At 35.6% G+C, this 17,142-nt stretch overlaps 1 protein-coding gene across 4 annotated transcripts in view; it reads left to right on the top strand.

Moving 5' to 3' along the window:
* Positions 1-17,142, top strand: part of PDE4D (phosphodiesterase 4D) — a 509,895-nt gene that overhangs the window by 135,382 nt on the left and 357,371 nt on the right. For all 4 annotated transcript variants that reach the window (XM_064405626.1, XM_064405625.1, XM_064405624.1 and 1 more), the window contains one exon: positions 1,956-2,191. In XM_064405626.1, coding sequence (XP_064261696.1) covers positions 1,956-2,191 — 236 coding nt within the window. The remainder of the gene's footprint in view (positions 1-1,955; positions 2,192-17,142) is intronic.

Here is a 17,142-nt window from a genome sequence, read left to right as displayed (position 1 = left end):
TATATTGCAGCTGAATTAAGAAAAATAGCTAAATTATTAATTAAGCTTTAATGACTAAAAATTGAAAACCATTTGCTTTCAGCAACTGCTTAAGCTCCAAATACAAATGGAGTAACATTAATGTTACTGTGGTGGGTTGACCTTGGCAGGGTGCCAAGTGCCCACCAAAGCCATTCTGTCACTCCCCTTTGCAGCTGGACAGGGGAGAGAAAGTATGATAAGAGGCTTAGAGATCGAGATAAGGCTAGGAAGAGCCAGTTACTATCACAGGAAAAAATTACTTGATCCGAGGAAGTTAATATATTACCAATCAAAACCCAACAGGTTAGTGAAAAAAATAAAATTAAATCTTAAAACAGCTTCCAACGACCCCTCCCTTCTTTCTGGCCTCAACTTTACTCCGGAATTCTCTACCTCCTCCTCTCCACGTAGAGTCGGAGGATAGGGAACCGGGGCTGCAGACAGTTTGTCATGTTGTTTCCACTACTCTCTCTTCCACCGGGGGAGTACTCACACTTTTCCTGTGCTTCTTCTGAAACCTTGTGGTGCCTCCCATTGGAGAAAGTTCTCCGCAACCTGAGTCCTTCTCATACGCTGCAGTTCTGCTCCAGCATGGGACCTTTCCACAAGGTGCAGTCCTTCAACAACAGGCTGCTCCAGCAGGGGTTCCCCATAGGGAGTCACAATTCCTGACAGCAAACCTGTTCCAGCAAGGGCTTCCAATGGAGCTACAGCTTCCCTTCAGGCATCCACCTGCTGCAGCATGGGTCTCTTCCAGGGGCTGCAGGTGGATCTATGCATGCCCTGAGCCTTCTAGGGGCAGCAGGGGCACAGCTGCCTCACCATGGTCTCACGACAGGCTGCAGGAGAACCTCAGCTCTGGTGTCTGGAGCACCTCCTGCCTCTCCTTTTCCTCTGACCTGGCCATCTGCAGAGCTGTTGCTCTCACATGTTGTCATTCCTCTCTCTGGCTAAAATTGCTTAAGGGTTTTCTTCACCTTCTGAAATAAGTTATCTCAGAGGTGCTACCACCACTACAGATGGGCTAGGCTGTGTGTCCATCTTACAGCTGGTTGGTATTAGTTCTGTCAGACATAACAAGCAATAACTTTTGTTCCCACAGGCACCACCTCTGTAGCCACCCCCTACCAAGCTCTCTCCAAAAAGTAAACTTTTTGAGAATTTTCTCTCGCAATAGTGAAAGAAACAGCTCTTTATTGAAAATTTCAGAAACTTTCAGAGCAAATTTTTTCTCCTTTAAATCATTATCAGTTGGAGTTTTCTTATTGAATTATCTGCCATTATTCTTTGACCCAGAGAATATTATCATATCTTTAGATGATTAAATTGAAAATAATGTTTACTAATGTTTAAAAAACAGATTTAATTAGGACCTCAACTTCAGAGGTTCTAAGACCTATGGTGGTTGCTTTAAATGCTCATCTCTTACTACTAGCATGAAATTATTGTAAAGCAAGAAAGAAAGATGGGAGTTGGCATGCCTGAGAAAATACAAGATGAAGTTTCTCCTGTTTTTAGTCAAGAGGTGTATACTTTAAAATCACTGATTACTATTTTTTTAAAAAAAATTGTTATTATCAGTCTATGGACCCTTCGTTCTTCCAAAAGGTAGATAACTTGTAGGGAAGCATATATATTGTGGGAAAGAAATTTGTCTAACGCAAAGCTTTTGTTCCCTATAGAGGTATGAGTGTTTTAGATAGCAGTGTGCTAATCTCATCATAAAAATACTTTCTGTTTGCTTTTAAAACCACAGGTTGTTTAAATCCTTGACATTTTTTACTACATTTTTTTCATTCCTTTTCCTCAATAAATATATTAAAATGCAAATAGTATTTATTAGAAACTAAGTTACAGAAGGAAATAAAAGAGTTATCAAATTAACATTATAAGTATTTTCTTATATGGTGGGTATTTTTTTGCCTTCATCACAGGTTTCAGAAGAAGCTCTGCATCACAGCACTGAGGATGAAGAGCCTTCTCAGGGAATGGAGCCCTATCTTGTGCGGAGATTATCGTCCCGTAACATTCAGCTACCCCCACTGGCTTTCAGGCAGTTAGAACAAGCAGACTGGGATAAAAAGAATGATACCGAGACTATCCCAAGGCCCACGACTCTTCCTCTGAGGATACCTCCTCTGATTGCCATTACAGCTGCTGAGTCCAGCAGGTAAGAACCAGCAATTTATTTATTCAACATTTCCTGGGGCAGATACAGGGCTGCTGATGCTGCTTCTAGGAAAAAAGTTTATTTCTTTTCTAAAGCCACTAAATGAAAAGGTTGAATAAAATGTTTGTAAATTTGTGGCTGATACTTGGTAAAGCTGGTTGTAAAGCTTTTGGTCATATCTAGCAGAACAAGCTCTAATTTTTTTTTTCTGGACATTATTAATACTTCATATTCTGAAAGAAGGTTTCTGGAAGCTTGATTAATCATTTATGATGATGAAGAGAAGGAGCAGGTAGAGGATGAAAGGAGCTTTTTGTACACAGAATTTTTTTTTTAATTATACAACATCAAAACTAGTTTCAAGAAGTCCTGAGGGGATTTTGTCTGCTGTTGTATGTGTACATTATTTGAAACATAAATTGTTTGAAATAATTTGGTTAGTGATTTCTATTGTAGTTTCTTCATATTATATTTGTGAATTTTTATACAATATATTTTCTAAAGTAAATTTTCCTGTTCTTAAATTTTTTGATAACATACTAGTTTCTGTCATTTTCCAAAGTATAAAGTGTTTAGTATGAAAGTTTTGCTTACAATGGTGAAAGCAGTACAGCTGTTTGGTGATGTGACAATATATAAGGAAAAGGTAACATGAACATACTAAGAGCTAAAATACAGTACTGAAGAATTTTAGAACATATGTTCTGAGACAATACTCTATTCTGAACAATGTAGTTCTGAAAAGAATGTAGGACTTGTAGCACATGAGTAAAGCCAAAAGTATTCATTAGCATGCTTAGCCAAATAATAAAGCCAGCTAATATTAACATTGAATTTAATATCACTTCCCATATCTTATTTTGTCCTAGATACCTTTATTTTTTGAAGAAGTTATTCCCATTCTTGAAATAGAAATACTGGCTACATCCATAAAAACATGTAAACATTTAGATTGTTTACAAATGAAAATATTATTTGGAGAGTAAATGTAATGAAATTTAGTGTTGTTTTGAAATAGGTTGGTGCCTTGATTTTTTTGTTTTTATCCATGAAGTCTGGAGAGAAGATTGTCTGAGATGTGGAAGCAAAATAAGTGCAATGTTTCTAGTAACACTGACTGGAAAAATAACCCAAAAACCATGTGATCCTGATGTGATACATCAGAAAGATTAGAATGGAGAATGAAAAATATTGTCTGGTGAAAGTGACTAAGTGATTATAAATTTCTGGAGACTGTGTTATTTTCTAGGCCGGATTCAAATACACCAGAGAAAGACAGTTCAAAGGTTACTCAAATAACAAATCTAAAACATTGTGGTTACTATGTGTAGCTATTGGCTGTACTCAGAGAATGATGGCTTCTTTGAGAGGCTTCTCTGTGGGTATGAATCCTCAGCAGCAAGAGATAGCTTTGTACCGTGTCTATGCCATTTATTCCTGTGGTTGGTAGGAATGTGTTTTGAAGCTGGACAAAACAAGAGTTATTCTGAGAGTGACAGGGAAAAAGCAGACAGATTGTTGAATGGAAGTGCCAGGCTGTTTAAACAAATAAACTAAATCTAAACACAACAGCAAAAGCAACTGTAATTTTGATCTTACTTATAAAATCTTTAGCTTTTATGATTCTTTCTTAGCTAAAGAGCAATTACAGTGACACAGGAAGAATATTGTTCAGGAAATTAAATTTCTCTAGATGCTTAGTGCTGTTTTTTGGTTGTAAGCTCTCTCTCAAGCAGCTATGAATTTCCCATTTATATGCTTATTATTCCAGCCAAACAGCTGGAGAAAGCTATCCTTTTATCTATCTTCTCATCTGCATGAAAGTGCATAAAATTAGGGGTCCCATTATGTCTGTAGAAACGCAGCTTACCTCCCCTGCTTTTGAAATGAGCACTTCAGGAAAGGGAATCAAAGTGTGGGTGTGACGATTCTCTGTTTTCAGTAGGTAAATGAAGGTAGAAGAGCATTTGGGTCATAGAAACTCATTCTAAATCAGAAGAATTTCACCATAGAAAACATCCTAAATTATAAATGTATGGTTTTGGGACTCAAAAGAATAAAAAAATAGCATTATAAAGCTCTAATGCTTTGATTTAAATTACTGGAATGTGCAAAATTAAAAACAATGACAGTGGATGTAGTTTTAAAAATAAAATATGTATTCTATTCCTGGACATGCACATAAGCATGTGTGTATATGACAATCACAGGATTGTTTCTGGTTGTGTGCTACCTTTGTAGAGCAATTAAAACAAAGCTTATAATAAACAAAATCCAAACAGCAACATAGGTTGAAAGTTGGAAAGCAAACTTTCAGTAATGTTTTTCTTAATCTTTCATAATTTGAAAACTCTTATACTTCTGACTGTGAAACATCACAATGCCTTGCCATTTCTTTCACCCTTCTAATTTCATTCCACACATACATGGAACCAGATTCTTATTTTTTTCATGCAGGTTAGACTGAGACTCTAATATTAAAGATCATTGTTAAGATGAAAAATTTATGTCTCCTATTGAAGTATTACATGCAAAAATGCTTATTGTGCTATAAGAACAAGTACTTAAAATTTGGTAGGCTGACCCTGCAGATGGTATCATCCTTACAATTATGAAATGTAATAATTGCCAGACCTTCTATGGGAAAGATTAGAAACAGATATACATACATATATATATATATATATATATAATATGTAATGTGATATTTTACTGTCAGCTGGAATAGCTTGGCTGTTTGGGGTGTGGTGTATGCTTTGGCCAGTTTTCCTCAAATAACTGTAACTAAATTTACCAATGGCTTTGGTGTAAGCAACAGCTACAATGGCATTTAATACAGGATACACAGATAAGAAGTGATTGATGGTAGAATGCTTTTGCTTTCTCCAAAGTAGCTGATATTAAAATGATGGGGGAGTGCTATGTATGGAAAGTTATTTATTTGAAGATATTTAAGGTTTCTACCCTACCTACTTTATAATAACTATTTCAAAAGTTTCCTTACCTATGTATTTGACCAATAGCCAGAGCTCCCACCCTGACTGTATATTCTAGCAAATATTTACGTTATGTAGCATGTGTGATATCATAGATTTGATTTCTTTTTTAAACACTTATGATTTAGGATAATTGATCAAATCTCTCTGTAATGACAGTATTGATTTGTCCAAAGCTCCATGAAATATGATGAAATTCTATTCAGTCACTTTTGTTCTGGAAACAATCTCTGCATTGTCTTACTCCAAAGAAGAAATGGTGATGAGAAGGTGGGACAGGACATGGCTCCTACTGAACAGTACGAGTTACCATGGCACATATACTTTCCCTTTCCATGGTACAGTTCCAAAGTGTCAGGGACTGAAGTATTTCTTTGTTTTGCCTTTTAAGAATAGCTTTTTCAGTGAAAAAGGACTATCCCAGTTGTTGCTGTGATACTTGTGTCCCTGTAACACATGTGACTGACAAAATCAGACGGAAAATGTCATGTTCATTGCATGTAAACTCTAGAAATGAGAATATCAAACACTTGAAGACTTCATTAAAAGCATTATTTGAAAGCAAAAAGTTGTTTTGTAATCAAAAGGTGCTTAGAAAGGCTTTCATAACAAAAATACCTAAAATAATCTAGTGTTTCATTTAGTTATCTGTGATTTGGTATGGATTCTGTCCCTTCCCATAATCTATCCTAGTTTTTGCTCAAACATCATTTGAGAGAGATTATTATAATTGTACAACATAAAATCTATTTTAAATTGCTTTCGTACTGCTTATTTACAACTCAGAGTGGGCATATTATTGTGTATATGAAACTCTAGGGAGCTACGAGAACAATTTACACGACAGCTAATTTCTGAAGCATCTTTTTTGCAATGTTCTTTCTGTCTTAATTTATGTTTTTCCTTAATTTAAGTTCTGTGGATTATAAAGTCACTATACTGCTTAAAACTTCTGTGTTTATTATCCATTAAAGAGGCAATCAACACTCTCTATATTGGAAATCAGATAAAAACCTGATTTAAAATTATCCCCAGGCCTTTTCAAGATGAACTTAAATTTTTTAATATCTGTTTTTGAAAAGAAATATTAGCAAATTTTTATTTCCTAATATACACTGTAAGTATCACTGTAAGTTTGATACTACGGCGATACAGAGTCTAGTTTCAAGCTAAATATGTCTTAATGCCTACCACTTGCTTGCGCATTGTCTTGTTTGTGTCCAAGGAATACCTCAAAGACCAGATTTTGCCCTCTGTATCCATTTCTAACATTTGAAAAAGCTTTTTCAAATGTTAGAAACTGAAATATGGGAATCATGAGCCATAATTTTGGTATTATTCACTTACTATACCAGCAAACTATTTTTAAGTGAACAGCTAGGATGCTAAATTTTTATCACTGTTTAAAAGAAATAAGTGTTAGAAAGAGATCATAAAAGCAGTAAGATTTAACTATAGCTGAGTAACACACAATAAAAAGAAAATCAGAGAAAATCTGCTCTTCAGGCTTATTTATTTGCAACTCAGTAGAATAGTGTACATAGTGAAAATAAGTGGGAACTATGGTTTAGATACTTCTTAAAGAGAAAGACAGAGAAAAAAGGGACCATTTGTTATTTCATTTATTTTTTACCTCAGAATTGTGGCCTTGAGCCTGCCAAGTAGTAACTTTTCTCAGAAAGCTTCTCATGAGTCTAGGCTCTCTTGAACAGCATCTGTATTGCCTGAATCACCTTTTAGTAAAGAAAAATGAAGAGCAACACAATAAATCCTAGTTCTTCTTGTTATTCCATATTTCTTTATTTTAGAAGCATTATTAACATAAGAAAATCTTCACGATACCCTTGGGCAACCTTTCCAATTAATGAAAACCTTGTGTTATTTCTATTTTGTGCATAGGAAAGCTTGCACACCTATGGGAAGTGCAACTGGCCAAGGCTAAGAAACAAGCCAGGAATCAAACGATGAGGAGAATTTGAGCATTTTTGACTCCGGTTCTTGTGTTTGCTTTATTCTACCTGTTAGTTGAGGATAGATCTTGGGGGGAAAAAATATGCCTTACATTTATCTCAACCTTTAAACTAAACATGCTATGTCAAGGAGAATTTTTTTGATCAGGTCTTGGAAGGTTTTAAATTGTTAGTAGTAGGAGTTAAGCACATTACTTTTGTTATGCATCCAGACTCATATTGAACCTGTATTTCTACCATACTGACTCAGTCACATCAAACTGTGACTGCAGTATCTGTTGCGAAGAAAAACATATATAATTATTGTGGAAACCAAAACTGAGTCAGCATTTAAGTGCACATTTCTCAGTGGGAAAAATCAGTGGGAATCTCTGATGCTAAGGGGATGCTAGAAGCTTCAATATTTGTGGAATCCAAGCTTTAGCTTTAAAGAGAGTCTTCAGTTCTGGTGGCAAGTGTTCATAATTTCTATGGTGCTATATGGATCCTGGAATCATTTGGGAGAACAATACAAAAATAATTCTTTTGGTCAAGAGCTGCATTGTCTTGATGCTTAAAAGATGTAAGGAAGCTGTGAAGATGGCAGACCCTGTATCAGAACACTTATTTGAATAATAGTATTTCTTAGTAATTGAGGATAACTTCAGATGACACAATTAGCTCCAGCACCTCATCTCCCACATAAAAGGACTTTTGTAAACTTATGTCTAGCATTAAATGGATTCTTTAAATCTGATGCCCAGGTGGAAGACATGGAGAACAGCAGGTACTGTGTACAGTCCAGTCCATTAACTATTCTGAAATCCTTTTTAAAAATTGGAATTTTGGTCTACTCTTGCTCTTTTACTTAATAATGGTAAAATTTCTAATTTTTCAATTTGATTATTTAATTACCTATATAGCATAGACTGGAAACAGATGTTACTGTAAATTGTGAATGAATATTCTATGTATGCATGCATTTTTTAGTTTAGGAAAGAAAATACAATTGTTGATTAAAATATGTATTCTGAAACAGTTACTTTCAAACAATGGATAATCTGAAAAAGTCTTAAACAATACTATGTGGTTCCAGGAACTTAAACCTAACTTGATCTTTCCCCACAGTGGGTGGTATCTTCTCCTTCTCAAAACTTTGCTTTGGTCAAGTTGAGGCCTGAGAACACACCTTGCCAGTAAAATCAGGAAAAGAAGGGTTGGGATACTTCAGCAGTTTCCACATCCTTTGTCACTTGGTTTGCTACTCCATTCAGCAGGAAGCCCATGTTTACCTTTTTCTTATTTTTGTCTTTGATGCACCTTTTTGCTGCCCTTCAACTCAGTCGTCAGGTTCCTGAGTTGAGCTTTGGCTTTACTGGTGGCATCCCTGAAAAGCCAGGGGATACTTCAGTATTCCTTTCTGAAAATGTTTCTTCTTCTACCACCTACACTTCTTTTTAATCTCTATCAGAGGTTCTCTGTTAAACCAGTTTGGTGTTCTTCTATTGTTTCTAAGCCCTCAATCACAATTTATCCATTATACTAGAAGAAAGTGAGTCAATAGCTGATAATGTAGTATTTTTATGTTTAAAGTATTATTTTAATATTAACTTTTTGTTAAAGTCCGGCATGAATTCCATAAAAGTGGCTGATTTTTAATACGACTACACTCTGTTTTTGCATTTGCATAATTTTCCCCTGTATTAAACAGAGTAGGAGAGACTGTTTTCTTGTCCCAAAGCTTTGATTTTTTAAAAGAGACAGATCATTTGCTAAATGACCCCTTTAAATGATTTCTCTTGATGATTCTTCTTAGTCTATTGAACAGCCATCTGCTTAGACAGTTATTGGTGTCAAGATCTACAGCTACAATGGCTCACCTTCTTAGGGATTTCTCAGAAGTAAAAGACTGCTTCTAATGGGTTAAAGTTTCAGTGAGGTGGGGGAAAGCTGGGCATTCATTAACACAGCTTTACTTCCTGTTCCATAAGTGGTCAATGTATTCTATTAATATTTCTTAAAAGATTTGTAATTTTTAGGTATTATCTGGGGGTTTTTTGGGTAGCTAATCAGTAAAGTAATTATTTAGTTAAAAAAAAAAAATGTTCTTTGGGCAGTCAATCAAACCCAAATTCACACACTATTCAAAATTTTGTGAAATTGAACATAGTGATTTACCAATGATAGTGCAATGTGAAAAGTAATGCATAACACAATATATACTTCTTCATTATGTCATATTTGCATCAATTTAGAGGTGACAAAAGAAGTCAGAAAGCCTAGCCAGACAGAAGAATACATTTCACAAGGATTTTTTCATCTTGATAATTATTCTTTTACATTAACTTCACTAGTGAAGATGTGTTGGGCTCTCTCTGATATTTCAATCACCTTCACAATAGCAGCATATAAATACAAACAAGAAACTGGACTGCCAAAGGCACATAAAACTAAGGGAAAAAAGAAATCACTTCAAAAGAGTGATCCAACTGGCTATTGTGGGTGAATCCAGCCGCTAGGACAATTTCATCTAAGCTGCCTTGGCCCAGAAGGATATGGTTCTGGGAGGGGAGGGAGAGCACAGAGCAGCTCCGGGGCACTTGGTGTGGCTGTATGAAGAATGATGCCTGATCTCTGAGCAGCCAAAGCACATGAGAAAATCAAATCAGAAACATACTAATTCTGAGCATTTACATCTTCCTATGGGTCTGTATGCAGAGCTGCTATTGTATGATCTCTGGTAAGACTGATTTACCGGTTTTATTGTCAATTGTGATTCTTTCTTTAAATTATCAAGTGACAAGGAGCTGCCCAAGCAAAGAAAGGTGTCATGGTTTGGAATGGGAGGCAATTCAGGGAAGTGATGCAAAGCGTTTAGTGTAACTGACAGTCTGTTGAACCACTGAGAAGCTGGACACGCCTCTGTGAAACACACATGTGAGAGACGAAAAACCCCGGCTACTTTCTCTTCCACTCAGGAGCGAGGAGTAACGCGGCTGGGAGGCCTCGTCGCGGGGCCGGGCTCCCTTTCCCCGGGCCGCCTGCCGGCTCCCCGCCGCTTCCCCCATCTGCTCCCGGGCAGGGAGAGGGGGTGCCGCGGCCTTGCTAACATCTGTCTGCTTGCCTCAACTCCCCAGGCGGGATCAGCCGCAATTTTACCCCCGTGGAAGTTGCCCGCAACCATCGGGCAGGGGGAAGGAGAAGGCCACCCCCCCAATAATCCCGGCGTGCTGCTGCTGTGTTACGGCCTGGCGGATTAGATCCGCGCCGCCTCCCCCAGCTGCCATCCAGAGCACCCACCTCGACCGGGGTCAGGAGACCATTTGAATAGTCCAGGCGTGATGTTAACCCTTTCAGTGCTTCAGTCCTCCCTCGAGTGAGAGAAAAGGACAAAATGCAAGTATGTAAATGAACGACATAAAGACATCAAGGTCAGTGAGGAAGAAATTTAAGTCCCAGATTGGAGGGGTGAGGAGATGCCTTGTTTTTGGGGCTGAAATCCTCTTGTAAGCTATGGAGAAAAGACTCCATATAAAACATGAAACTATGGGGAGATGAAAGTGTTCAAATTGATATCGAGCAAAGGCTTCCTTGTTAAAGTAAGCACATGTTGAAATGGCTGTGATCCCATGAGAAGTTTGAACACAGAAAGAGAGGAGAGTAGTCCTGTGCTTCCAGGAGAAGACAAGAAGATTTCTGTTCCTAGGGATGAAGATGATAGAAATAGAACTTTTGCCTTTGAACAGCTCATCTTTAAAACAGCTCATCTTGGCCCATTGACAAGCTGTGGGCAGGCTTGTGGAAATGGGAAGGCCTTCACGATGCCAGGATTCCCTGGGTGGCTGCTACTCGCGATGAAATTGAGAGCCGCGAGAGAACTGTTTCCTTTCTTCTTGTGGAGAAGTCCCCATAACCTTAACAAGAGGGTCTTCTCTCCCTCAGTGGACTGAAGAAATACTATTTCAGAGATGCTAAACTGACTGGAAATTTCAGGCTTTGTTTCTTTACATTGTCAGTGGGAAAGAAAAGGTTGTGGGGGGAGGAGAAGTGTTCTGAAGGGTTTGTTTTGATTCTTACTACAATTTTTAATTCTAGTTACTTTAATAAAATTTTATTTATACCCTTTGCCTTTCTTCTAATCCTGTCTCACAGCAGGAAGTGAATGTATTGGTGATGGGCCAGCACCAAACATGCCATGTGCTGAGAAAATCTCAAAATTGGGGAAATCTTGAATTGGCAAACCAAAATCACTACAAAAAGGTCTGGGCTGTATAGGGAATCAAGAGGTTGTCAGCATTTCTTACATCACTTTAGTACAATTGTGTGGAGAGAAGCATCTGATCACGTAACCTAGTAATTAGTAAACACCGTTCATATTAAAATTGAATGCTATTTTATGTCCTTATTCTCTTTATAACTCAAACTTTCCTTGGCTAAAAAATTTTCTGAGAGAGAAGTGGGTGGATTTTTAGGAGGTTGCTTTTCTTTTTAAGTGTATAAATTATGGCTGTCCAGTTCTTTCTTTTGTCAGATATCTGCTTATGGCAGTGCAGGTTACGGGATGCTGTCTAGAAGACTCTTGGTCTGGTTAAGTGTAGTCATTCTCTCATAAAATGCACAATCATAGTTCTTCTAGACCATGGCCATCTGTTTATAGCATGCATTCCTTCAGTTTGATTCTGCAGAAATTTGGTGCTTGTTCAGACTATTGGTAACCATAGCTTAACTAATACATAAGCATGCACATAGCAAGGCCTTAATTTGTTTTATAGTTTTATCTTTTTAGCATATTTTCAGTAACAGTTCACATTACTGTCAAATGATGCAGTCACAGCAAATTCCAAATGCCACTTTGGAATTTGAATATCCAACAGCTTTCAAGATTGATGTTTAAATAGTGTAAAATATAACACTCAAGTATATATAGAATAATTTAGATAGTGGTGATAAGGCGTTTCACTTGTAGGATTACACATTGTTGCAATGGAAAAAGAATTTGCATAGTGTGGAAGTTTTACCAAAATGTTATTTCATTAAATGACACAATTTTTTTGGAACTTTATTTAGAGAAAAAGATAATTTTGTATTCTTACTGATGAAACTTAATTTTCTTTTCACTATGGAGCAATTTTTCAATTTAAGTAATATAATCTCATGTATATAATTAAGTATAAAGCTTAAATTGAGAAAGTCAGATTTTAATTTATTGAATTTATTTATAAATTCTTTGATTCCCTTTAAAAAAATTAAGTGAAAAAATCATAGAGCAGAAAATGAATAATGTTCCAGTTTGGAGCACAGGGGAATAAATGGGATCTTCTGAAAACAGGAAATTTGTAATCAAAGTGATGCATTGAAATGATCCAGCATAGAAAGTGATTTCCATGTACATATTTTACACTAGGGGTATTCTCTGAGAACATTTTTAAAAATAAATTCATTCAACTACTAACTTTATATTTCTGTTCTTAGTTTAAGGCTTCAGGTTATCTTCTAGTTTCCCTGATAAAGGAATATAGCAGATAAAGACTGTACATTAGGTCTCTGAAAAGAAAATGCATCAGATTCTCTTCAGAAAAATCACCATAGTTTATCTTTCCATAAAATCATCTTTAAAAGACATGAAATCTATAAAGTGGAGATTAAAAGAAAGAATTTCAAAACTATCTTGAAAGAATATATGGACAGATAGTTTTTTGGTATTGTTATAGGAAAGAAAGTAGAAGGGCTAAGCCATGAAAGGCTGTGAGTCTGGTTTTACCTCTTTCTAAGCAGTGAATAAATTTTATGGGATGTTTTTCTTAGGTCTGTTGTTTTAACTTCTGAGTACAGACTACCTGTTCCATGTGATAGAGTAAGACCTGGTTGATGGGTATTACTTTCAACAAAATAAGTTTCTATGCAATCTCAGGTAATGTCTAGGTAATAGTTTTACTCTGTTCTCTCTTGCCACATCCCTTTTCAACTATAATTTTCTTTAATTCAAATGTAACTTCTTTTTTCTGATAGAGGTGACAGGTTGATCAAATACAACAGCTTGATGGTGAGAAAAGTGTGATTAGATGGACACAGAACCTCACAGCCCTTACAATTAAATGTTTCATTATGACACTCTATGGCCATATCAGATAAAATATGTCAGATATGTCTGCATATTCTTAACAAAAAAATAATTTTTGATAGCTGTATAAGACAATAATTTTGTAAGTTGTGTGAGAAATTAATTGAACAGTGGAATTTGAGACATTACAATTGAGACAAATCAGTGTTGATTTTCAGCTGCTTTTATCAAGTTTTATATGCAAGCAGTTGGATTTTTCGGACAACTTTGTCTGAAAAGTTTGAGGGAATTGTGTCTTTCTCTGACTGCTATTATACTGCAGCATTTCCTCCCTTAGTTTCCTTCTGCTAATCTGTTTTAGCTCATATCTCCTTTCTCCTCCAGATGTTTCCATTCCTACAGATGTTTATTATATTCCCCAAAAACTGTTAAAACATCTTAGTCACACATATTCTGCTTTTCTTAGCCTGCCACAATGTAAGATAGTTCTCTTTCATGTTCTGTGCCATTTTTGTAACTGTTCCTTATCTTTGACACAAGACCTGAGTTCAATGTGTTTCAAAGTTATTACCAGTGGACTCAGGCATGATTGATGGAGTACCTTGAGTAGACTGCATACAGTAACTCACAAAATGTGTATCAGTGACTTATGCTATATTGAGTACTATGGTTTCTAAGATACTTTATGTTAAAAAAATTATTTAATGCTTTGTGCTATTGTGGGAAATGAACTGTCAGGTTTTTCATAGGTAACATAAACTCAAATGGGAATAGCACTACTTGATATATGTAGAGAGAGAAAACTACAGCAAGATATTCAATAAACAGAAGTAAAGCTTGATGTCATGCCAGTTATTTTCCACAGTCAAAGGCCTAACCATATTTCACATTTGCAAAAGTAAAACATATGAAAAAATTCTTAGCCCCAAATATTGCTGTTGAAATGCTTCATTTTTTATGTATGCATGAATCAGTAGCAATTGCTCTTCTGCATCAAATGTGAGTATATAATTGTGCTTTTTGATTCACAGATTAATTGGTCTAAATTCTGACAATATCTACACTTTTGTCATGTTTGATAAAAAGTTTCTAAAATTAATTTTTTCATGTTTATGTTTGACAATTTCTAAAATTGTTTTATTTAGAACATTTAGAAGATTTAGGTGAATCTTGCAAAGTCTGATTCTTGTGGGTGAAGAGATGGTGGCAAAATCCTTTTTAATTAAGTGGTGACAGGATGTGGACTACACAGAGGTGCTAAAAGCTGTGTGGGAGATTAATGTAAAGACACCAGTAATCTGGAGTTTTCTCTGGAGATAGTTCCGTAAATTTAGCCTTAATTGAAAATAGAGGAAAAAAAGAATCTTAAGATTTTCTTGGTTAAGTAAAAATTACATGCTAGAGAGCAATTATTTAAAAATGCAATAGAACCATGGCATTTTTAATGTAGTAGAGGAGGGAAGCACACAAAAATGAAGGAGATATTATAAAAGACTTTAAACCCCTAATATAAAGATAACAACATAAAGCAAGAAAAGTTGGGTTTTCTGTAGTTTAAAAATCTTTAAGCCCTTCATTAACATGCTTATATTTCAGGTAATTGTTACTGGTTTCCAAGATAGGCAAAGGTTGTATGTACTTTAGAGAAGATAAATTTACACAAAATAAGGCAGAAGTTGCCAACCTGAAAAACATCTTCGTCTCTACAGATGAATATCCTTAAGAGTTATATTTCTTTCAATATTAGTTAATACTGAATTTCTATTAGAAAGTTTTCTGTGGTTCTGATGACCTGGCCTCAGAGGATTTTTCTTGTTGCCAAATGCCTTAGTGCATAATCAAATTGTGTCTGTTGAGGTTTTCGGGATCTCCAGTACTGTCAATAGAACCTAAATACCCGAATCCCAAGTCAAATGTAAGTAGCATTTCAATTACAGGCTGAACTTAAGAGCCACACTTGATATGTGTTTACCCTTACATAACACCTGTTGACAGATGTGAAACATGGAATTTACGAGAAAGGTGAGGAATTTCTGGGATGTTATAAGTGCAAGAGTTTCCCCTTTGTTTGAGGACAGTGAGTTCAATATTGTGTTGTTTTGCCTAGACTTGATACACCTTGAATTTTGATAATAAAACCTCCCCTAAAAAAGCTTCAGCAGTTAAAACATGTTAAAAATATTGGTGAGAGCAGTCTACCAAAGCCCAAGCAAAGACGAGAAACAGACCTTGAAGTGTATTGAAAAAGTCCAGGAATAAATTGTTCCAGTTACTTTAAATATTGAGCAGAAGTAGCCTGAGAGGACCAGGATATTAATGTCAAAGAACATGTATTAAGGAAAACTGCATTACAATTGTAGTTGTTGCAATTTTCAAAAAGCATTTGAGGTTTTTGCTTTTCAGCTAAATATCATTGGCAGTAGCATAGCTAAAAGTAATTGAAGTCAGAGAAGAGACATCCAAGCCTCAAACTTTTTAATTTTAATTTAGACCTTTGAACAACTGCACTTCATATGACACTAAATCTTCGCACTTCAGTCTGAGTGTCAGCACAGTCAATTAAATAAAACATTTGCAAAGCCTTTGTAGAATGCTTTCCAACAAGCCTTGATGATAGTGCAGGATAATAGAAGTAACATAGTCCTGTAATACAGCAGTAGTAATTGTTACCTTCTTTTGTACCAATTCATTAGATGCTACTAGCATTACAATGAGAAAAATATATTTGTGCGCCGTGTTTTGGCTTTATTACTTATTTAGAAATCCAATAAAAAACAAAACAACTTCTTATTGATCATTTGTTTGATTCCAGGTGGTAGCACTAGGACCTTTAGCACAGGGAATTCAGTAATTTTTACCTGCTTTGTTTAATTAAAAATCATAATTACCTTAAATAATATAGATAGCTTAGAAAGGTTATTAGATAAATAACCTGCACTCCAGAAAAATTTTTGAAGATGTTTGCAGAAAACTTTGACCTGTACAAAACACAGAAAGTCAAATTTGTAAGCCAAGCTTGAGTGTGTGAGGCATTTGCCAAGAAGCAAGGTGAAGACAAGCAGAGAAATCTCCTGGAAAGCCTATGCTACCACTTTCATACATTTTGTCAAGGCTAATAAAAGGTGCATGGAGTATGACTGAAGTAACAGGGGGTACCAGGGAACTGTGATGAAATTTAGTAAATTAAATTAGTAAATTATATTGTTGAAATTGTTTAAATTAATATAATTTCTCCTTCCATAGCATTTTCCATATGAAAGATCAAGATCTGTATGGTGCTTAATAGCTACATAGTTACATAACAGAAATATATCAATTATGCAGTGTGCTTAACTAAAAATTAGGCGGGTATGCCACAACACATTGAAGAGTGCAAAATGCTTTGGAAAACAGCGGGAATATTTTTAATACCAGTAGAGTGGTGAAACAGAAGGAACTAAGAATGTAAAATTCACTTAGAAGTTATAGTTGGATTTTTTCTCTCAATCATTTCAAGTGAAATTTCCCAACACTACCAATTTATGACAGCATTTACTGTCAGCAATTATTTCAGTAATAAAAGCAGTAAGTGGATTACAGTTTCTTACTGAGCACTATCAGTCAGAGACATCATGAGTGTTGAGCTACTGGTGGTGGTTTTTACTTCAACATTAAATGAATATTAGCTATCCATCATGAATAAGATCAAAAGTGATGATTTCATCACCTGAGTGATCAGTGGCACTCAAAATCCTAATTCCCTGATGTATGAGGTATTTGATTGTATCTAAAATGCAAGTTTTAATGAAACCATTTTTTGTTATTTCACATTGTGAGAAAATAACCTGGTACTTAATTTATTCTGTAAGTAGATATTGAAATATTTGTTGCTTCCTATAAGGATATAGATTAAACAGTTTTAGGAAAGTATTTATTAGCAACATTTTATGTGCATGGAAAGGTGCT

The sequence above is a fragment of the Passer domesticus genome, chromosome Z, assembly GCF_036417665.1.
Source record: "Passer domesticus isolate bPasDom1 chromosome Z, bPasDom1.hap1, whole genome shotgun sequence".
NCBI lineage: Eukaryota > Metazoa > Chordata > Aves > Passeriformes > Passeridae > Passer > Passer domesticus.
This window is presented reverse-complemented; position numbering and strand designations above follow the sequence as displayed.